At 42.0% G+C, this 25,455-nt stretch overlaps 1 protein-coding gene across 1 annotated transcript in view; it reads right to left on the reverse strand.

Moving 5' to 3' along the window:
* The window catches only part of LOC137353632 (glutamate receptor ionotropic, NMDA 2B-like), a 280,249-nt gene that overhangs the window by 25,257 nt on the left and 229,537 nt on the right, over nucleotides 1–25,455 (reverse strand). The window contains exons 7-10 of the mRNA XM_068019983.1: nucleotides 14,166–14,291; nucleotides 13,005–13,234; nucleotides 11,255–11,415; nucleotides 9,250–9,437 (exon numbers count right to left, since the gene is read on the reverse strand). Coding sequence (XP_067876084.1) covers nucleotides 9,250–9,437; nucleotides 11,255–11,415; nucleotides 13,005–13,234; nucleotides 14,166–14,291 — 705 coding nt within the window. The remainder of the gene's footprint in view (nucleotides 1–9,249; nucleotides 9,438–11,254; nucleotides 11,416–13,004; nucleotides 13,235–14,165; nucleotides 14,292–25,455) is intronic.

Raw genomic sequence — 25,455 nt, forward strand, 5'->3', positions numbered from 1 at the left:
CACATTCATTGCTGATATCACACAACATTAACACATTCATTACCAATATCATGCTTTGTTAACACATTCATTACTGATATCACACAGCATTAACACATATATTACTGATATCAGAGTGTAGACATAGTTTTATTGCTATCACACAGTATTAACACATTCATTATTAATATCATGCTGTGTTAACATATTTATTACTGATATCACACAGCATTAACACATTCATTACTGATATCACACTGCATTAACACATTCATTACTGATCACACAACATTAACACATTCATTACTGATATCACACAGTGTTAACATATTCATTGCTGATCACACAACATTAACACATTCATTGCTGATATCACACAGTGTTAACACATTCATTGCTGATATCACACAGCATTAACACATTCATTACTGATATCACACAGCATTAACACATTCATTACTGATCACACAGCATTAACACATTCATTACTGATATCACACAGTATTAACACATTCAGTACTGATCACGCAGCATTAAAACATTATTACCAATATCATGCTTTGTTAACACATTCATTCCTGCTATCACACAGTATTAACACATTCATTATTAATATCATGCTGTGTTAACATATTTATTACTGATTTCACACAGCATTAACACCTATATTACTGATATCACACAGCATTAACATATTCATTGCTAATCACACAACATTAACACATTCATTACTGAGATCACACAGCATTAACACATTCATTCCCGACTTCACACAGCATTAACACATTCATTACTGATATCACTCAACATTAACATATTCATTCCTGATATCACACAGTGTTAACACATTCATTACTGATATCACATAGCATTAACACATTCATTACTGATATCACACAGTGTTAACACATTCATTACTGATATCACACAGCATTCACACATTCATTACTGATATCACACAGCATTAGCGCATTCATTACCAATATCATGCTTTGTTAACACATTCATTACTGATATCACACAGCATTAACACATTCATTACCAATATCATGCTTTGTTAACACATTCATTACTGATATCACACAGCATTAACACATTCATTACCAATATCATGCTTTGTTAACACATTCATTACTGATATCACACAGCATTAACACATATATTACTGATATCAGAGTGTAGACATAGTTTTATTGCTATCACACAGTATTAACACATTCATTATTAATATCATGCTGTGTTAACATATTTATTACTGATATCACACAGCATTAACACATTCATTACTGATATCACAGAGCATTAACATATTCATTGCTGATCACACAACATTAACACATTCATTACTGATATCACACAGTGTTAACATATTCATTGCTGATCACACAACATTAACACATTCATTGCTGATATCACACAGTGTTAACACATTCATTGCTGATATCACACAGCATTAACACATTCATTACTGATATCACACAGCATTAACACATTCATTGCTGATATCACACAGCATTAACACATTCATTACTGATCACACAGCATTAACACATTCATTACTGATATCACACAGTATTAACACATTCAGTACTGATCACGCAGCATTAAAACATTATTACCAATATCATGCTTTGTTAACACATTCACTCCTGCTATCACACAGTATTAACACATTCATTATTAATATCATGCTGTGTTAACATATTTATTACTGATATCACACAGCATTAACACCTATATTACTGATATCACACAGCATTAACATATTCATTGCTAATCACGCAACATTAACACATTCATTACTGAGATCACACAGCATTAACACATTCATTCCCGATATCACACAGCATTAACACATTCATTACTGATATCACACAACATTCACATATTCATTACTGATATCACACAGCGTTAACACATTCATTACTGATATCACACAGCATTAGCACATTCATTACCAATATCATGCTTTGTTAACACATTCATTACTGATATCACACAGCATTAACACATATATTACTGATATCAGAGTGTAGACATAGTTTTATTGCTATCACACAGTATTAACACATTCATTATTAATATCATGCTGTGTTAACATATTTATTACTGATATCACACAGCATTAACACATTCATTACTGATATCACACTGCATTAACACATTCATTACTGATCACACAGCATTAACACATTCATTGCTGATATCACAGTGTTAACACATTCATTACTGATATCACAGAGCATTAACACATTCATTACTCATATCGCACAGCATTAACACATTCATTGCTGATCACACAACATTAACACATTCATTACTGATATTACACAGTGTTAACACATTTATTACTGATATCACACAACATTAACACATTCATTACTGATATCACAGAGCATTAACACATTCATTACTCATATCGCACAGCATTAACACATTCATTGCTGATCACACAGCATTAACACATTCATTACTGATATCACACAGCATTAACACATTCATTACTGATGACGCAGCATTAACACATTCATTGCTGATATCACACAGCATTAGCACATTCATTACTGATGACGCAGCATTCGCACATTCATTACCAATATCATGCTTTGTTAACACATTCATTGCTGATATCACACAGTGTTAACATATTTATTACTTTTATCACACAGCATTAACATATTCATTGCTAATCACACAGCATTAACACGTTCATTACTGATATCACACAGCATTAGCACATTCATTACCAATATCATGCTTTGTTAACACATTCATTACTGATATCACACAGCATTAACACATATATTACTGATATCAGAGTGTAGACATAGTTTTATTGCTATCACATAGTGTTAACACATTCATTCCTGCTATCACACAGTATTAACACATTCATTACTGATATCATGCTGTGTTAACATATTTATTACTGATATCACACAGCATTAACACCTATATTACTGATATCAGTGTGTTAACATAGTTTTATTGATATCACATAGTGTTAACGCACTCATTATTGGTATCAACCAGCATTAACACATTCATGAATGATGCCACACAGTGTTAATACATTCAATACCAATATCACAGTGTTAACCCATTGACCACTGATATCACACTGTTAATATATCCATTAATGATATGACACAGCTTTAATACATTCATTACTGATATTGTTAACACATGCATTCCTGTTATCCCACACCATCAACATATTCATTACTAATATCACACAGCATTGACACAATCAAGTCTGATATCACACTAGTTTTCCTCATTCATTATGAATAACACACAGTGTTGCCCACATTAATTCCTGAAATCACACGGCGGTATCACATTAACTACCTATATCACACATTAACACATTCATTACTGAAATCACACAACATTAACACATTCATTCCTGTTATCCCACGTCATTAACATATCCATTACTGATACCACACAGCATTAACACAATCATATCTGATATCACACTAGTTTTCCTCATTCATTACAGATATCGCACAGTGTGGCACCCATTTGTTACTGATACCATAGTATTAGCACATTAATTACTGATAAAACACAATATTAACATATTTGCTACAGATAACCCACAGAATTGGCACAGTCATTACTGACATCACAGTGTGAACGCCTTCACTGCTGATATTACACAGTGTTAACATATTCATTATTAATATCACACAGTGTTATCACATTCATTACTGATCTTACTCTGTAAGGTTTAAGGTAGTTATGGAAAAGGACAAAGATGGACCGTAAATAAAGGATCTGGCCAAAGTGGACTCGGAGCAGCTTCTTGGAGGAAAGTTTACATCAGACCAGTGGGAGTCATTCAAAAAGGAAACAGTGAGAGTTCAGGGCCAACATGTTCCCGTAAGGGTGAAGGGTAGGACCAACAAGTCCAGGGAACCCTGGATGTCAAGGGATTTAGAGGATTGGATAAAGAAAAAAAAAGGAAGCTTATGGCAGCTTCAGAGTGCTGAAAACAGTGGAGGCCCGAGAGGAGTATAGAAAGTGTAGGGGATTACTTAAAGAAGTAATTAGGAGAGCAAAGAAGGGACATGAGAAAAAACATTGGCGGGCAAGATAAAGGAAAATCCCAAGGCATTTTTGTAAGTATATTAAGGGCAAGAGGATAACCAGGGAAAGAGTAGGGCCCATTGTGGACCAAAGACCAAGGGCCAGAATCAAACAGGGATACAGTGAAAAATAGTGGGAAGGGCACAAGTAATGTTAAAAAGACAAGCCTTGAGGGTTTGTGCCTTAATGCACAGCGAATTTGCAATAAATTGGATGAATTAATCACGCAAATAGATGTAAACGGGTATGATATAGTCGGGATTACGGAGACATGGCTGCAAGGTGACCAGGGATGGGAATTGAACATCCAGGGATATTCAGTATTTAGGAAGGACAGACAAAAAGCAAAAGGCGGTAGAGTTCCATTGCTGGTTAAAGAAGAAATTAACGTGATAGTGAGGAAAGATATTAGATCTGACGATGTAGAATCTGTATGGGTAGAGCTGAGAAACACTAAGGGGCAAAAAATGTTAGTGGGGGTTGTATACAGAACCCCAAACTGTAGTGGTGATGTTGGGAATGGCATTAAACAGGAAATTAGAGACACATGTGATAAAGGAACATCTGTAATTATGGGTGACTTTAATCTGCATATAGATTTGTCAAATTAGTCACAATACTGTAGAGGAGGAATTCTTGGAGTGTATACGGGATGGTTTTCTGGACCAATACGTTGAGGAACCAACTAGAGAACAGGCCATCCTAGACTGGGTATTGTGTAATGAGAGAGGAATAATTGACAATCTAGTGGTGTGAGACCCCTTGGGGATGAGCGACCATAATATGATAGAATTCTTCATCAAGATGGAGAGTGACGTAGTTGATTCTGAGACTAGGGTCCTGAATCTTAGTAAAGGAAACTACGAAAGTATGAGGCGCGAGTTGGCTGTGACGGATTGGGAAATGCTACTTAAAGGGATGACGGTGGATAGGCAATGGCAAACATTTAAAGAGCACATGGATGAACTGCAACAATTGTTTATCCCTGTCTGGCGCAAAAGGAAAACGGGAAAGGTAATCAAACCATGGCTTACAAGGGAAATAAGAGATAGCATTAGATCCAAGGAAGAGGCATATAAATCTGCCAGAAAAAACAACAGACCTGAAGATTGGGAGCAGTTTAGAATTCAGCAAAGGAGGACCAAGGGATTGATTAAGAAGGAGAAAATAGAGTACGAGAGCAAGCTTGCGGGGAACATAAAAACTGACTGTAAAAGTTTCTATAGGTATGTGAAGAGAAAAAGATTGGTGAAGACAAATGTAGGTCCCTTACAATCAGAAACAGGGGAATTTATTATGGGAAACAAAGAGATGGTTGACCAACTAAATGCATACTTTGGTTCTGTCTTCACAAAGGAGGTCACAGAAATGTTGGGGAACACAGAGCTTAGTGAGAGAGAGGAACTGAAGGAAATCAATATTAGTAGTGAAATGGTGTTGGGGAAATTGATGGGATTGAAGGCCAATAAATCCCCAGGGCCAGATGGTATGCATCCCAGCGTACTTAAGGAAGTGTCCCTAGAAATAGTGGATTCATTGCTGGTCATCTTCCAAGATTCTATGGACTCTGGAACAGTTCCTACAGATTGGAGGCTAGCTAATGTAACCCCACTATTTAAAAAGAGAGGTAGAGAGAAAGCAGGGAATTATAGACCAGTCAGCCAGACGTCAGTAGTGGGGAAAATTCTAGAGTCCATTATAAAAGATTTTATAGCAGAGTACTTAGAGAACAGTGGTAGAATCGGGCAGAGTCAGCATGGATTTACAAAAGGGAAATCATGCTTGACAAATCTACAAGAATTCTTCGAGGATGTAACTGGTAGTGTTGATGAGGGGGAGCCAGTGGATGTGGTTTATTTGGACTTTCAGAAGGCTTTCGACAAAGTCCCACATAAGCGATTAGCGTGTAAAAGCGCATGGGATTGGGGGCAGTGTATTGCGATGGATAGAAAATTGTTTGGCAGACAGAAAACAAACAGTAGGCATAAATGGGTCTTTTTCCGAATGGCAGGCAGTGACTAGTGGGGTACCGCAGGGATCGGTGCTAGGACTCCAGCTATTCACAATATACATTATTGATTTAGATGAGAGAACTAAATGTAATATCTCCAAATTTGCAGATGACACAAAACTGGGTAGGAGGGTGAGTTGTGAGGAGGATGCAGAGAGGCTTCAGGGTGATTTGGACAAGTTGAGTGAGTGGGCAAATGCATGGTAGATGCAGTATAATGTGGATAAATGTGAGGTTATCCACTTTGGTAGCAAAAACAGGAAGGCAGATTATTATCTGAATGGCTATAAACTGAGAGAGGGAAATATGCAGCGAGACCTGGGTGGTCTCATACACCGGTCGCTGAAGGTAAGCATGCAGGTCCAACAGGCGGTAAAAAAGGCAAATGGTATGTTGGCCTTCATAGCGAGAGGATTCGAGTACAGGAGCAGGGATGTCTTGCTGCGATTATACAGGGCCTTGGTGAGGCCACACCTGGAATATTGCACGCAGTTTTGGTCTCCTTAACTGAAGAAGGATGTTTTTGCTATCGAGGGAGTGCAGCAAAGGTTTACCAGACTGATTCCTGGGATGGCGGGACTGACATATGAGGAGAGACTGAGTCAGTTAGGATTATATTCGCTGGAGTGCAGAAGAGTGAGGGGGGATCGTATAGAAACCTATAAAATTCTAACAGGACTTGACAGGATAGATGCAGGAAGGATGTTCCCGATGGTGAGGGAGTCTAGAACCATGGGCCATAGTCTAAGGATATGGGATAAACCTTTCAGGACTGAGATGAGGAGAAATTTCTTCACCCAGCGAGTGGTGAGCCTGTGGAATTCGCTACCACAGAAAGCAGTCGAGGCCAAAACTTTGTATGTTTTCAAGAAGGAGTTAGATCTCGCTCTTAGGTCTAAAGGAATCAAAGGGTATGGGGAGAAAGCAGCAACAGAGTTGGATAATCAGCCATGATCACAATGAATGGCAGAGCAGGCTCGAAGGGCCGTATGGTCTACTCCTGCTCCTATTTTCTATGTTTCTATGTTAAAGTGGCAATCTGTGGGTGGAGCTGGAGGACATAGGTGAGGTTTTAAATGATTACTTTTCATCTGTGTTCACTATGGAGAAGGACGATGTAGGTGTAGAGATCAGGGAGGGGAAATTGTGATATACTTGAACAAATTAGCATTGAAAAGGAGGAGGTATTAGCGGCTTTAGCGGGCTGAAAAGTGGATAAATCCCCAGGCCCAGATGAGATGTATCCCAGGCTGTGAGGCAAGGGAGGAGATAGCAGGGGCTCTCACACACATTTTCAAATCCTCTCTGGCCACAGGAGAGGTGCCAGAGGATTGGAGGACAGCAAATGTGGTACCAGCATTCAAGAAGGGTAGTAGGGATAAACCAGGTAATTATAGGCCGGTGAGTGTAACATCAGTAGTAGAGAAACTATTGGAAAAAATTCTGAGGGTCAGGATTAATCTCCACTTGGAGAGGCAGGGATTAATCAAGGATAGTCAGCATGGCTTTGTCAGGGGGAGATCATGTCTAACAAACTTGATTGAATATTTCAAGGAGGTCACTAGATGTGTAGATGAGGGTAAAGCAGTTGATGTAGTCTACATGGACTTTAGTAAGGCTTTTGATAAGGTCCCGCATGGGAGATTGGTTAAGAGAGAAGAGCCCATGGGATCCAGAGCAATTTGGCAAATTGGATCCAAAATTGGCTTAGTGGCAGGAGGCAGAGGGTGATGGTCGAGGGTTGTTTTTGCAATTGGAAGCCTGTGACCAGTGGTGTACCACAGGGACTGGGGACCCTTGCTGTTTGTAGTGTACATTAATAAATTAGACGTGAATATAGGAGGTATGATCAGTAAGTTCAAAGATGACACGAAAATTAATGGTGTCATGAACAGTGAGGAGGAAAGCCTTAGACTATAGGACGATATAGATGGGCTGGTAAGATGGGCAGATCAGTGGCAAATGGAATTTAATCCTGAGAAATGTGAGGTGGTGCATTTTGGGAGGACTAACAAGGCAAGAGAATATACAATGGATGGTAGGATCCTAGGAGGTACAGAGGGTCAGAGGGACCTTGGTGTACTTGTCCATAGATCACTGAAGGCAACAGCACAGGTAGATAAGGTAGTTAGGAAGGCATATGGGATACTTGTTTTTATTAGCCGAGGCATAGAATATAAGAGCAGGCAGGTTATAATGGAGCTGTGTAAAATGCTAGTTAGGACACAGCTGGAGTACTGTGTACAGTTCTGGGCACCACACTATAGAAAGGATGTGATTGCACTGGAGAGGGTGCAGAGGAGATTCACCAGGATGTTGCCTGGGCTGGAGCATTTCAGCTATGAAGACTGAATAGGCTAGGGTTGATTTCCTTAGAGCAGAGAAAGCTGAGGGGGGACCTGATTGAGGTATACAAAATTATGAGGGGCATAGATAGGGTAGATTGGAAGAAACTTTCTCCCTTAGTGCAGGTGTCAATAACCAGGGGGCATAGATTTAAGGTAAGGGGCAAAATGTTTAGAGGGAATTTGAGGAAAACAATTTCATCCAGAGGGTGGTTGGAATCTGGAATGCACTGCCTGAAGAGGTGGTAGAGGCAGGAACCCTCAACATTTAAGAAGTATTTAGATGAGCACTTGAAACGCCATAGCATACAAGGCTACGGGCCAAGTGCTGGAAAATGGGATTAGAATAGATAGGTGCTTGATGGCTGGCATGGACATGATGGGCCAAAGGGCCTGTTTCTGTGCTGTATAACTCGATGACTCTATGATATCACACAATGTTAATACATTCATTAATGATATCACAGAACATTGACACCTTCATCACTGATATTAGACAATGTTAACACATCCATTACTGATATCACACATCATTTTCACGTTCATAACCGAGATCACATTGTGTTAGCACATCCATTGCTGTTATCAAACTGTATTCACACAGTATTTACTGTTATCACACAGGTACTGCCATGAGGATATAATTACAGGATGGAACCTAGGTTCCACAGTTAGAGGCCTCTGATCTAACCCAGTTTCTACTTCACCTCCCATTATCCACATCAGCTGCTACGGTGCCTCACTCAATCTCATTCTCTGCACTGCAGATCTTTCGTTACACAGATGTGTAGGACGACAGAGGATTAAACTCTATCTTACCGTCACCAAATAACTGCAGGATGGCAAGGTCCACCGGGCGTTTCCAGCCGCTGCTCTTCTGGATGGCGATTCCATAGCCGGTGGTCGCGAATACCTTGCCACTGCCGATCGTCACCAGCTTGCAGCCTTCGTCCCTTCCGGCCATGTAATTCAGCACAGCTGCATCGTAAATAAACGCATCCAACTTCCTGCAGGGGGAAATGGCAGGGGTCAGAGTTCAAGCTTCTATTGGCAAGAACCACAGTGAACATCAGAAAGAAAGAAATGTTGCTGTTTTTATTCTGAGATCGCAAAGCCTCCAAGCAGTGAATTATTCTGAAGGGACTCTTGTCATCTGGGCAAAACCAGCAGTCAGTTTGCACACAGCAACGCCCCACAAACATAATGAGGTGAAAGACTACCTTAAGTTGCTTTTAGTGGTGCTTATGGAGGGAGGAATGTTAGCCAAGGCATCAGGAGAGCTCCTCTACTCAGGCAAAAAGAGGAGAGACCTCAGATTGATGTCTGATCTGAAGGACGGTACCTCTGACAATATTGCAGTGGCAGCCTAAATCAAAATGGGCTCTGCAAGGTGATCCCTGGGGGTTCCTGAGGTCAGATTTCAGTACTTTTCTTCGCTTGTTGACTTATGAGCACATTATTTCTGCTGTAGTGGATAAATAAAGCACAGTTACTGCAATCATATTGCTGTTTTCTCTGAGGAGGATCAGATAGTCAGAGCTCGATGTGACCCCTGGGTGTGTGCTAATATACAAAGAAGAGTTTGAAAATTAGACTGTGGGTTCAGGTCCTAGAATGATACCTGCACTCCCAACTTTCTTGAAAAGACCACAGTGTTATTGACTGGGCAAGCTTACACTAAAGTGCATACAATCTGTGCAATTTAGTTAGTACCAGATTTGGTAGCATAGTGGTTATGTTACTGGTTTAGTAATCCAGAGACTCACATAATAATATAGAGATGTGAATCCAAATCCCATCATGCCAGCTGTGGAATTTAAGTTCAGTGAAAGAAAGCTGGAATAAAATGCTGATATCAGTAATTGTGACCATGAAGCTATTATTAAAAACACAAACTCGCTAATTCCTTTTAGAGAAGAAAACCTGCTGTTCTTAACCTTGTCTGTACTCTACGTGACCCCAGACCCACAGCAACGTGGTTGACTCTGAAATGGCCTAGCAACCCGCTTAGTTACCACCACCTTCTCAAGGGTGTTTCGGGAGAAGCAGTAAATGCTGGCCTTGCCAGTGCTGCCCACATTCCATAAATGAATAAAAAGAAAGATATTCTGTACAGGATTTGCTCTTTAAAACTCAACAACAAATCCATCGTCTTACCTGCGAGGCTCATTGTGCTGTTCCACTTAACACACCACAGGCTTCAGTCACTTTGCTTACTTCCAACTGTTTTCAATGTTACCAGGGCGTAAAGGTTTAAATTATGAGGCCAGGTTGAATTTAGAAGGGGTGATCTAATCAAGGTGTTTAAAATGATAAAAGGACTTGATAGGGTAGAAACAGAGAAACTATTTATTTTGGTGGGTGAATCTACGGCAAATGGGGCACAACCTTATAATTTGAGCGAAGCCATTCAGGCTATGTACTCAAGTCTCTGGAGTGGGATTTGAACCAATAACCTGCTGACTCAGAAGGCAGGTGCATACACTAAGCTGTCCATTATAGACATCAAGGATCAGCCTAGCTGCTGCCCTATACTGTCTCTAGGGTCTGGATAGAAGGACCAGATTAAAATCTGTGCCTGCGTGATCTTAACACTGTTGTTAACTGTCTGTTTGTGAGAATACTTTAACCAAAACATAGCACAAACAAAATTAAAATCCACAAACTTCGGATTTGCCTTTGGGATAAGAGAAACACATAAAGGAATTAACTGTATTGTGATAACTAAGCTTTTCCTATAACAGCAAATATATGTGCTCCTCGTGACACGGCACTGAATATGCCAAAGCTCCCGAATAGGAATTCGATTCCACAGATTTCTTACCCTGCCTTCAGGCTTATTAATGCATCCAGCACCGATTTCTGGTTGTATTTAGTCATGTAGCTGTGCATTTCGAAGTAATTGTTCCGGATGTTTCTCTCTGTGCTTCCATTGGGAACAGTCCCAAACCGGAAAGGAGGAGAAAAATCATTTGGTCTTTGAAACTGTGGAGAGAAAAAGGCTGGGATTTAGACATATTCGTAAAACACATGGTGCCTTGCTCACACATACAGGGCACAATAGTGTATGGTCATGTGACTGGACTAGTAATCCGGAGGCCTGGACTAATAATCCATTAGAACAGTTTAAGTAAGAAACTGGTATCAGTGCTTGTAACAAAAACCCAACTGGTTCACTCATGTCCTCAAGCTGCCATCCGTACCTGGTCTGCCCTATATGTGACTCCAGTCCCACACTGATGTGGTTGACTTTTAACTGCCCTTTGCAGTGACTTGGAAAGCCACTCAACTCTAACAACAACAACGTGTATTTATATTGTGTCTCTAACATAGTAAAATGTCCCAAGGCGCTTTGCAGGAGCACTATTCAACAAAATTTGAGATCTAAAATATTAGGATCAAGGAGGAAAGAGAGGAAGAGAGGCAGAGGGGTTTAGGGAAGGAATTTCAGAGCTTAGGACCTTGGCAGCTGAAGGTATGGCTGCCATTGGGATGCTCAAAAGGTCAAAATAGGAGGAGCGCAGATATCTCGGATGGTTGTAGGGCTGGAAAAGATTAGAGAGTTAAGGAGGGGTGAGCCCATGGAGGGATTTAAAAACAGGGATGAGAATTTTAAAATTGAGGCCTTTCTTAACCAGAGGCCAATGTAATTTAGTAAGCATAAGATAACAAAGCTGCAGTGGTTCACAATGAAGGCCCACCCCTGCCTTATCAGGGCAACGAGGGTATGTGCAATGAAGTGCAGCGAGACCAACATCCTGAGAATGACTTAAATAAACACATGGGAAGCAATTTAAGCAACACATCTGTCAAGTCAATGGAGGGTCATATCAAACCTGGTGTAAAACCAGTGTTCCACCCAATCCCATGGGTTTCCAACCCTGCGAGTTACCCCCGTGGCTTCTTACCCACTAACTCTGTGTTTCACTCATTCACACATGGCCCATTGCCCAATCCCTGATAGTTTGGATTGAGGTGAAGTTACCCCCTGTTAGGTATTGTGTTCCCATCCATGCGCCTCATCTCTGGTGAAACCAAATGCATTTATGGGGAGGCAGTGGCATAGTGGTAATGTTACTGGAGTAATTCAGAGCCCAGGCTAATGTGCTGGGGGCATGGGCTTGAATCCCACCCCAGCAGATGGTGAAATTTGAATTCAATTAATAAATCTGGAGTTAGCCTAATGGTGACCATGAAATGATTGCTGTAAAAAAAATACCCATCTGGTTCACTAATATCTGTAGGAAAGAAAATCTGCCATCCTTACCTGGTCTGGCTTACATGTGACTCCAGACCCACAGCAATGTGGTTGATTCTGAAATGGCCTAGCAAACCACTCAGGTCAAAGGCAATTAGGGATGGGCAATAATTGCAGGTCTAGCTAGTGACACCCACATCCCATAAACAAATAAAAAAGTGTCAAATGAACCAAGCCGACATACTAAGAACAGATTTTTTAAAAAATGAATGCATGTGACAGTAATTATCATGGGTTAATAATCATCAATTTATAAAGTTAGAATCCTAAAGGATCCCAAGCTCACGGTCATGGTTGGAGGTAAATGGAACCTTACCTTCTTATCACTGAGGCCTGATACTTGGTCCACGTATTCCTCTTGGATCATGAATGCAGCGAGGTTGGCTGTGTAACTTGCCAGGAAGATCACAGCGAAGAAGGCCCAGACTGATACCATAATCTTACTTGTTGTTCCCTTCGGGTTCTGGACCGGCACGGAGTTATTGAAAACAAGGCCCCAGAGCAGCCAGATGGCTTTGCCAATGGTGAAAGAAGGCCCCCCTGGTTCTGGGCACAAGAAGATATGGGAAATTTAAATGCTTTGAAGACTGCAGTAACAGTTTCTTACTTGCCCGATCCTCTTCCCACCCAACGAAAGGTCTTACAAGGGTACAGGCCCGTGAATGCTGGAGGTCATTTGACTCCTCACCCATTATTACATTGTTAACCCACAATTCAATATGGGAGTTGACAAAGCCAAGCCTGATCGGATCCTCACCCAACACATGTTGCGGCAGTGACCAGCAGAATGGCCTGGATTGAGGCAAATCGTAGCTCTCCCACTCTAAGCCGAAGCCAGCCGGCAGGCCAGGGGGCTAACCTTTGACTACTTGTTGGCCAGTTAGGGTGTTCCAAGTACCTCAATGGCCCTAGGTTCAGGAAGGGATATGTACCTGGGAGTGTGTTACAGACTTGAATTTAATCAAGGAGCTCGGAGTGGTTGTATATAGAATAACAGATACCCAGGAGTGAGCTACACAATGGAACCTAATTGAGGAGTTCGGAGGCTGAGAGAGGGGTGGAGTCACATTTAGAATAACAGACACGCAGGAGTGAATTACAGACTAGAATATAATCAAGGAGTTCAAGTGTAATATATACATAATAGCAGATACCCAGGAGTGAGTTACAGATTGGAATGTAATCAATGGGTTCAGATGGTTTATGGATAGAATAATAGTTACGCAGGAGTAATTACAGGCTTGAGTCTATTGGTGGTGCTCAATAGACAGATTTGGAGAACAATGTAGATTTTGACAGAGTCAGATACCCATAGCTGCAGGTAAAATCTGTAAAAGTGAGGCAGGAAGTGTGACTCCTTGTTGTTCCTCTGCAATTGCATGAAAGTAGGTTTTTTGTTCAAGTCCAACTGTAAAATGATTTATAGATAGAATAAGAGGATGAGGAAGAGATTAATGGCACAAATGCAGCAGTTTACCCCTTCCATCAGCCAGGCACCGGTTGTATCCCACGGGGCTGAAGTACTCAAAGACGAAAACTGCGACAGCCGAGACAATCAGGAGCATCACAAACATCATCACCCAGACATCTGCGCTGAATGGCTCTGTGGCATCGAGAAACAAAGTGTTAGAGACCATAGTCTCACCACTTCATACAATAACCTACAACCTTCCAAGACAACGCTGACACTGGATGTTTAACAGTGAGTGCCGTTCAGAGAATGTGCACCCAATCAGCACAGCTATAAATGTTTTACCATCTAAACATGGGTTGTGTCCTGATAGAGAATGTGGAGACTTTTCAATGAGGTGAAGTACAGTTAGGTCGAGGCAAGAGAAATTTGAGTTTTTTCTGAAATGCTTTCTTGGGGTAAGGATGTTGCTAGTATGACCATCATTGGTTACACATCCCATTATAGCATGGAGACCTTCACCCAATCACCCATTATAGAATGGAGACTTTCACCCAAACTCCCATTATCGAATGAAGACCGTCACCCAATCACCCATTATAGAATGGATACCTTCACCCAAACTCCCATTATCGAATGGAGACCGTCACCCAATCACCCATTATAGAATGGATACCTTCACCCAAACTCCCATTACAGAATGGAGACGTTGACCCAAACTCCCATTAGAGAATGGAGACCTTGACCAAATCACCCATTAGAGAATGGAGACCTTCACCCAATCAGCCATTATAGAATGGAGACCTTCACCCAATCACCCATTATAGAATGGAGACCTTCACCCAATCTCCCATTACAGAATGGAGACGTTCACCCAAACACCCATTATAGAATGGAGACTTTCACCCAATCACCCCATTATAGAATGGAGTCAACACTCCAACTCCCATTATTAAAAGGAGACCTTCACCCAAACTCCCATTATAGAATGGAGACCTTCACCCAAACTCCCATTATTGAATGGAGACCTTCACACAAACTCCCCCTAGGGAATGGAGTCCTTCACCCAAACTCCCTTTATTGAATGGAGTCCTTTACCCAAACTCATTATTAAATGGGGAACTTCACCCAAACTCTCATTATTAAATGGGGACCTTCACCCAAACTCCCATTATAGAATGGAGACCTTGACCCAAACTCCCATCATAGGATGGAGATGTTGACCCAATCTCCCATTATGGAATGGAGACGTTCACCCAAACACCCATTATAGAATGGAGACCTTCACCCAATCACCCATTATAGAATGGAGTCAACACTCCAACTCCCATTATTAAAAGGAGACCTTCACCCAAACTCCCATTATAGAATGGAGACCTTCACCCAATCACCAATTATAGAATGGAGACCTTCACCCAAACTCCCATTACAGAATGGAGTCCTTCATCCAAACTTCCATTATACAATGGAGACCTTCACCCAATCACCAATTATAGAATGGAGACCTTCACCCAGACTCCCATTATAGAATGGAGACCTTGACCAAACTCCCATCATAGGATGGAGACCATGACCCAAACTCCCATCATAGAATGGAGACCTTCACCCAAACTCTCATTATAGAATGGAGACCTTGACCCAAACTCCCATTGTAGAATGGAGACGTTGCGGCAAACTCCCATTATAGAATGGAGAGCTTCACCCAAACTCCCATTATAGAATGGAGACCTTCACCCAAACTCCCATTATAGAATGCAGTCCTTCATCCAAACTCCCATTATAGAATGGGGACCATCACCCAAACTCCCGTTATACAATGCAGACCTTCATCCAAACTCCCATTATAGAATGGGGACATTCACCAAAACTTCCATTATAGAATGGGGATCTTCACCCAAACTTCCATTATAGAATGGGGATCTTCACCCAAACTCCCATTATAGAATGGAGACCTTCACCCAAACTCCCATTATAGAATGCAGTCCTTCATCCAAACTCCCATTATAGAATGGGGACCATCACCCAAACTCCCGTTATACAATGCAGACCTTCATCCAAACTCCCATTATAGAATGGGGACCTTCACCAAAACTTCCATTATAGAATGGTGATCTTCACCCAAACTTCCATTATAGAATGGGGATCTTCATCCAAACTCCCATTATAGAATGGAGACCTTGACCCAAACTCCCATCATAGGATGGAGACCTTCACCCAAACTCCCATTATAAAATGGAGACCTTCACCCAAACTCCCATTATAGAATGGAGACCTTCACCCAAACTCTCATTATAGAATGGAGACCTTGACCCAAACTCCCACTATAGAATGCAGTCCTTCATCCAAACTCCCATTATAGAATGGGGACCATCACCCAAACTCCCGTTATACAATGCAGATCTTCACCCAAACTCCCATTATAGAATGGAGTCCATCATCCAAACTCCCATTATAGAATGGGGACCATCACCCAAACTCCCGTTATAGAATGGGGGCCTTCACCCAAACTTCCATTATAGAATGGGGATCTTCACCCAAACTCCCATTACACAATGGATACATTCACCCAATCTCCCATTATACAATGGAGCACTTCACCCAAACACCCATTATAGAATGGGGACCTTCACCCAAACTCCCATTATCGAATGAAGTCCTTCACCGAAAGTCCCATTATAGAATGGAGATCTTCACCCAAACTCTCATTATAGAATGGATCCTTCACCCAAACTCCCTTTTAAGAATGGGGACATTGACCCAATCTCCCATTATAGAATGGAGACCCTCACCCAAACTCCCATTACAGAATGGGGACCTTGATACAAAATACTATTTTAGAATGAAGACCTTCACCCAATCTCCCATCATTGAATGGAGACCTTCACCCAAACTCCCATTATAGAATGGAGACATTGAACCAAACTCCCAATCTAGAATGGAGAGCTTCACCCTAACTCCCTTTATTGAATGGAGACCTTCACCCAAACTTCCATTACAGCATGGAGAGCTTCACCCAAACTCCGTTTATTGAATGGAGACCTTCACCCAAACTTCCATTATAGAATGCAGACCTTCACCCAAAGTCCCATTATTGAATGGAGACCTTCACCGAAACTCCCGTTATAGAATGGAGACCTTGACCCAAGCTCCCATTATAGAATGGAGACCTACACCCTAACTCCCATTATAGAATGGCGTCTTTCACCCAAACTCCCTTTATTGAATGGAGTCCTTTACCCAAACTCCCATTATTAAATGGGGACCTTCACCCATACTCTCATTATTAAATGGGGACCTTCACCCATACTCTCATTATTGAATGGAGACCTTCACCCAAACTCCTATTATAGAATGGAGACCTTGACCCAAACTCCCATCATAGAATGGAGACTTCACCCAAACTCCCATTATAGAATGGAGTCCTTCACCCAAACTCCCATTATTGAATGGGGACCATCACCCAAACTCCCGTTATACAATGCAGACCATCACCCAAACTCCCATCATAGAATGGAGTCCTTCACCCAAACTCCCATTATAGAAAGCAGTCCTTCATCCCAACTCCCATTACACAATGGATACCTTCACCCAATCTCCCATTATACAATGGAGTACTTCACCCAAACTCCCATTATATAATGGAGACCTTCACCGAAACACCCATTATAGAATGGAGACATTCACCCAATCTGGCATTATAGATTAGAGACCTTCACCAAAACTCCCTTTTAAGAATGGGGACACTGACGCCATCTCCCATTATAGAAAGGAGACCTTCACCCAATCTCCCATCATGGAATGGAGACCTTCACACAAACTCCCATTATAGAACGGAGACGTTGAACCAAACTCTCATAATAGAATGGAGACCTTCACCCAAACTCCCATTATAGAATGGAGACCTTCACCCAAACTCCCCCTGGAGAATGGAGTTCTGCACACAAACTCCAATCAATAAATGGAGTCCTTCACCCAATCTCCCAATATTAAATGGGGACCTTCACCCATACTCTCATTATTAAATGGGAAATTCACCCAAACTCCCTTTTTGAAATGGAGACCTTCACCCAAACTCCCATTATAGAATGGAGACCTTGACCCAAGATCCCATGATAGAATGGAGACCTTCACCCAAACTCCCATTATACATTGGCGACCTTCACCCAAAGTCCCCTTAGGGAATGGAGTCCTTCACCCAAACTCCCTTTATTGAATGGAGTCCTTTACCCAAACTCCCATTATTAAATGGGGACCTTCACCCAAACTCCCTTTTTGAAATGGAGACCTTCGCCCAAACTCCCATCATAGAATAGAGATTTCACCCAAACTGCCATTATAGAATGGAGACCTTGACCCAAGCTCCCATGATAGAATGGAGACCTTCACCCAAACTCTCATTATAGAATGGAGACCTTCACCCAAACTCCCTTTATTGAATGGAGTTCTTTACCCAAACTCCCATTATTAAATGGGGAAATTCACCCAAGCTCTCATTATTTAATGGGGACATAAACCCAAACTCCCTTTTTGAAATGGAGACCTTCGCCCAAACTCCCATCATAGAATGGAGACATTGACGCAATCTCCCATTATAGAATGGAGACCTTCACCCAATCTCCCATCATGCAATGGAGACCTTCACCCAAACTCCCATTATAGAATGGAGACGTTGAACCAACTCCCATTATAGAATGGAGACCTTCACCCAAACTCACCCTGGAGAATGGAGTCCTTCACCCAAACTCTCATTATTAAATGGGGACCATCTCCCAAACTCCCTTTTTGAAATGGAGACCTTCGCCCAAACTCCCATCATAGAATGGAGATTTCACCCAAACTCCCATTATAGAATGGAGTCCTTCACCCAAACTCACCCTGGAGAATGGAGTCCTTCACCCAAACTCCCATTATTAAATGGGGAGCTACACCCATACTCATTATTAAATGGGGACCTTCACCCAAACTCCCATTATAGAATGGAGACCTTGACCCAAGCTCCGTTGATAGAATGGAGACCTTCGCCCAAACTCCCATCATAGAATGGACACATTGACGCAATCTCCCATTATAGAATGGAGACCTTCACCCAATCTTCCATTATGCAATGGAGACCTTCACCCAAACTCCCATTATAGAACGGAGACGTTGAACCAAACACCCATTATAGAATGGAGACCTTCACCCAAACTCCCCCAGGAGAATGGAGTCCTTCGCCCAAACTCCCATTATTAAATGGGGAGCTTCACCCATACTCATTATTAAATGGGGAAATTCACCCAAACTCTCATTATTAAATGGGGACCTTCACCCAAACTCCTATTATAGAATGGAGACCTTGACCCAAGCTCCCTTGATGAAATGGAGACCTGCACCCAAACTCCCATTATAGAATGGAGACCTTCAACCAAACTCCCATTATAGAATGGAGACCTTCACCCAAACTCCCATTATTAAATGGGGACCTTCACCCAAACTCCCACTATTAAATGGGGACCTTCACCCAAACCCCCATTATAGAATGGAGACCTTGACCCAAGCTCCCTTGATAGAATGTAGACCTTCACCCAAACTCCATTATAGAATGGAGACCTTCACCCAAACCCATTATAGAATGGAGACCTTCACCCAAAATCCCCCTAGGGAATGGAGTCCTTCACCCAAACTCCCTTTATTGAATGGAGTCCTTTACCCAAACTCCCATTATTAAATGGGGACCTTCACCCATACATTATTAAATCTGGAAATTCACCCAAACTCTCAATATTAAATGGGGACCTTCACCCAAACTCCCATTATAGAATGGAGACCTTGACCCAAGCTCCCTTGATGAAATGGAGACCTGCACCCAAACTCCCATTATAGAATGGAGACCTTCAACCAAACTCCCATTATAGAATGGAGACCTTCACCCAAACTCCCATTATTAAATGGGGACCTTCACCCAAACTCCCACTATTAAATGGGGACCTTCACCCAAACCCCCATTATAGAATGGAGACCTTGACCCAAGCTCCCTTGATAGAATGGAGACCTTCACCCAAACTCCCATTATAGAATGGAGACCTTCACCCAAACTCCCATTATAGAATGGAGTCCTTCACCCAAACTCCCTTTATTGAATGGAGTCCTGTACCCAAACTCCCATTATTAAATGGGGACCTTCACCCATACTCTCATTATTAAATGAGGAAATTCACCAAAACTCTCATTATTAAATGGGGACCTTCACCCAAACTCCCTTTTTGAAATGGAGACCTTCGCCCAAACGTCCATCATAGAATGGAGACTTCACCCAAAGTCCCATTATAGAATGGAGTCCTTCACCCAAATTTCCATTACAGAATGGGCGTCTTCACCCAAACTCCCATTACACAATGGATACATTCACCCAATCTCCCATTATCGAATGGAGACCTTCACCCAAACTCCCATTATAGAATGGGGACCGTCACCCAAACTCCCATTATATAATGCAGACCTTCACCCAAACACCCATTATAGAATGGGGACATTGACCCAATCTCCCATTATATAATGCAGACCTTCACCCAAACACCCATTATAGAATGGGGACATTGACCCAATCTCCCATTATAGAATGTCGACCCTCACCCAAACTCCCATTGTAGAATGGGGACCTTGATACAAAATCCTATTTTAGAATGGAGACCTTCACCCACTCTCCCATTATAGAATGGAGAGCTTCACCCAAACCCCCTTTATTGAATGGAGTCCTTCAACCAAACTCCCACTATAGAATGGGGACCTTCACCTAAACTCCCATGATGGAATGGGGTTCTTCACCCAAGCTCCCATTATAGAATGGAGACCTTCACCCAAACTCCCATTATAGAATGGAGTCCTTCACCAAAAGCCCCATTACAGAATGGAGACCTTCACCCAAACTCCCTTTATTGAATGGAGACCTTCACCCAAACTTCCATTTTAGAATGGAGACGTTCACCCAAACTCCCTTTATTGAATGGAGACCTTCACCCAAACTTCCATTATAGAAAGGGGATCTTCACCCAAACACCCATTATAGAATGGACCCATTGACTCGAACTCCCATTAGTGAACGGAGAACTTCACCCAATCACCCATTATAGAATGGTGTCCTTCACCCAAACTCCGATTATTAAATGGAGACCTTCACCCAAACTCCCATTCTAGAATGGAGACCTACACCCTAACTCCCATTATAGAATGGCGTCCTTCACCCAAACTCCCTTTATTGAATGGAGTCCTTTACCCAAACTCCCATTATTAAATGGGGACCTTCACCCATACTCTCATTATTAAATGGGGACCTTCACCCATACTCTCATTATTGAATGGAGACCTTCACCCAAACTCCTATTATAGAATGGAGACGTTGAACCAAACTCCCATTATAGAATGGAGACCTTCACCCAAACTCCCCCAGGAGAATGGAGTCCTTCACCCAAACTCCCATTATTAAATGGGGAGCTTCACCCATACTCATTATTAAATGGGGAAATTCACCCAAACTCTCATTATTAAATGGGGACCTTCACCCAAACTCCCATTATAGAATGGAGTCCTTCACCCAAACTCCCTTTATTGAATGGAGTCCTGTACCCAAACTCCCATTATTAAATGGGGACCTTCACCCATACTCTCATTATTAAATGAGGAAATTCACCAAAACTCTCATTATTAAATGGGGACCTTCACCCAAACTCCCTTTTTGAAATGGAGACCTTCGCCCAAACGTCCATCATAGAATGGAGACTTCACCCAAAGTCCCATTATAGAATGGAGTCCTTCACCCAAACTCCCATTATAGAATGCAGTCCTTCATCCAAACTCCCATTATAAAATGGGGACTTTCACCCAAATTTCCATTACAGAATGGGCGTCTTCACCCAAACTCCCATTACACAATGGATACATTCACCCAATCTCCCATTATCGAATGGAGACCTTCACCCAAACTCCCATTATAGAATGGGGACCGTCACCCAAACTCCCATTATATAATGCAGACCTTCACCCAAACACCCATTATAGAATGGGGACATTGACCCAATCTCCCATTATAGAATGTCGACCCTCACCCAAACTCCCATTGTAGAATGGGGACCTTGAGCAAAATCCTATTTTAGAATGGAGACCTTCACCCACTCTCCCATTATAGAAGGGAGACCTTCACCCAAACTTCCATTATAGAATGGAGAGCTTCACCCAAACCCCCTTTATTGAATGGAGTCCTTCAACCAAACTCCCACTATAGAATGGGGACCTTCACCTAAACTCCCATGATGGAATGGGGTTCTTCACCCAAGCTCCCATTATAGAATGGAGACCTTCACCCAAACTCCCATTATAGAATGGAGTCCTTCACCAAAAGCCCCATTACAGAATGGAGACCTTCACCCAAACTCCCTTTATTGAATGGAGACCTTCACCCAAACTTCCATTTTAGAATGGAGACCTTCACCCAAACTCCCTTTATTGAATGGAGACCTTCACCCAAACTTCCATTATAGAAAGGGGATCTTCACCCAAACACCCATTATAGAATGGACCCATTGACTCGAACTCCCATTAGTGAACGGAGAACTTCACCCAATCACCCATTATAGAATGGTGTCCTTCACCCAAACTCCGATTATTAAATGGAGACCTTCACCCAAACTCCCATTCTAGAATGGAGTCCACACCCCAACTCCCATTATTAAATGGAGACCTTCACCCAAACTCCCATTATAGAAATGAGACTTTCACCCAAACTTCCATTATGGAATGGAGACCTTCACCCAAACTCCCATTATAGAATGGACTCCTTCATCCAAACTCCCATTATAGAATGGAGACCTTCATCCAAACTCCCATTATAGAATGGAGTCCTTCATCCAAACTCCCATTATAGAATGGAGTCCTTCACCCAAACTCCCACTACGGAATGGAGTCCTTCACCAAATTCCCATTATAGAATAGGGATCTTCACCTAAACTCCCATTATAGAATGGCGTCCTTCACCCAAACTCCCTTTATTCAATGGAGACCTTCACCCAAACTTCCATGATAGAATGGTGACCTTCACCCAAACTGCCTTTATTGAATGGAGACCTTCACCCAAACTCCCATTATAGAATGGGGACTTCACCCAACCTCCCATTATAGAATGGGGACATTCACCCAACGTCTCTTTATAGAATGGGGACCTTCACCCAATCTGCCATTATGGAAATGGAGATCTTCACCCAAACTCCCATTATAGAATGGAGACCTTCACCCAATCTTCCCTTACAGAATGGAGACCCTCACCCAAACTCCCTTTATTGAATGGAGGCCTTCACCCAAACTTCCCTTATAGAATGGAGACCTTCACCCAAACTCCCATTACAGAATGGAGACCTTCACCCAAACTCCCATTATAGATTGGAGACCATCATCCAAACTTCCCTTATAGAATGGAGAGCTTCGCCCAAACTCCCATCATAGAATGGAGACATTGACGCAATCTCCCATTATCGAATGGAGATCTTCACCCAATCTCCCATTATGCAATGGAGACCTTCACCCAAACTTCCATTATAGAACGGAGACGTTGAACCAAACTCCCATTATAGAATGGAGACCTTCACCCAAACTCCCATTATTAAATGGGGATCTTCACCCAAACTCCCATTATTAAATGGGGACCTTCACCCAAACTCCCATTATAGAATGGAGACCTTGACCCAAGCTCCATTGATAGAATGGAGACCTTCACCCAAAATCCCCCTAGGGAATGGAGTCCTTCACCCAAACACACTTTATTGAATGGAGTCCTTTACCCAAACTCCCATTATTAAATGGGGACCTTCACCCATACTCCCATTATAGAATGGAGACCTTGACCCAAGCTCACTTGATAGAATGGAGACCTTCACCCAAACTCCCATTATAGAATGGAGACCTTCACCCAAACTCCCATTATAGAATGGAGACCTTCACCCAAACTCCCATTATAGAATGGAGACCTTCACCCAAACTCCCATTATTAAATGGGGACCTTCACCCAAACTCCCATTATTAATGGGGACCTTCACCCAAACTCCCACTATTAAATGGGGACCTTCACCCAAACTCCCATTATAGAATGGAGACCTTGACCCAAGCTCCCTTGATAGAATGGAGACCTTGACACAAGCTCCCTTGATAGAATGGAGACCTTCACCCAAACTCCCATTATAGAATGGTGTCCTTCACCCAAACTCCCATTATTAAATGGGGACCTTCACCCATACTCTCATTATTAAATGGGGAAATTCACCAAAACTCTCATTATTAAATGGGGACCTTCACCCAAACTCCCTTTTTGAAATGGAGACCTTCGTCCAATCTCTCATTATACAATGGAGTACTTCACCCAAAGTCCCATTATAGAATGGAGACCTTCACCCAAACTCCCATTATAGAATGGAGACCTTCACCCAAACTCCCATTATTAAATGGAGACCTTCACCCAAACTCCCATTATTAATGGGGATCTTCACCCAAACTCCCACTATTAAATGGGGACCTTCACCCAAACTCCCATTATAGAATGGAGACCTTGACCCAAGCTCCCTTGATAGAATGGAGACCTTCACCCAAACTCCCATTATAGAATGGAGTCCTTCACCCAAACTCCCATTATTAAATGGGGACCTTCACGCATACTCTCATTATTAAATGGGGAAATTCACCAAAACTCTCATTATTAAATGGGGACCTTCACCCAAACTCCCTTTTTGAAATGGAGACCTTCACCCAATCTCTCATTATACAATGGAGTACTTCACCCAAAGTCCCATTATAGAATGGAGACCTTCACCCAAACTCCCATTATAGAATGCAGTCCTTCATCCAAACTCCCATTATAGAATGGGGACCGTCACCCAAACTCCCATTATATAATGCAGACCTTCACCCAAACACCCATTGTAGAATGGGGACATTGACCCAATCTCCCATTATAGAATGTCGACCCTCACCCAAAGTCCCATTACAGAATGGGGACCTTGATACAAAATCCTATTTTAGAATGGAGACCTTCACCCATTCTCCCATTATAGAATGGAGAACTTCACCCAAACCACCTTTATTGAATGGAGACCTTCACCCAAACTTCCATTATAGAATGGAGACCTTCACCCAAACTCCCTTTATTGAATGGAGACCTTAACCCAAACTTCCATTATAGAATGGAGACCATCACCCAACCTCCCTTTATTGAATGGAGACCTTCACGAAAACTCTCATTATGGAAAGGGGATCTTCACCCAAACACCCATTATAGAAAGGACCCGTTGACTGGAACTCCCATTAGAGAACGGAGAACTTCACCCAATCACCCATTATA

Source organism: Heterodontus francisci, chromosome 41 (genome assembly GCF_036365525.1).
Source record: "Heterodontus francisci isolate sHetFra1 chromosome 41, sHetFra1.hap1, whole genome shotgun sequence".
NCBI classification, from domain to species: domain Eukaryota; kingdom Metazoa; phylum Chordata; class Chondrichthyes; order Heterodontiformes; family Heterodontidae; genus Heterodontus; species Heterodontus francisci.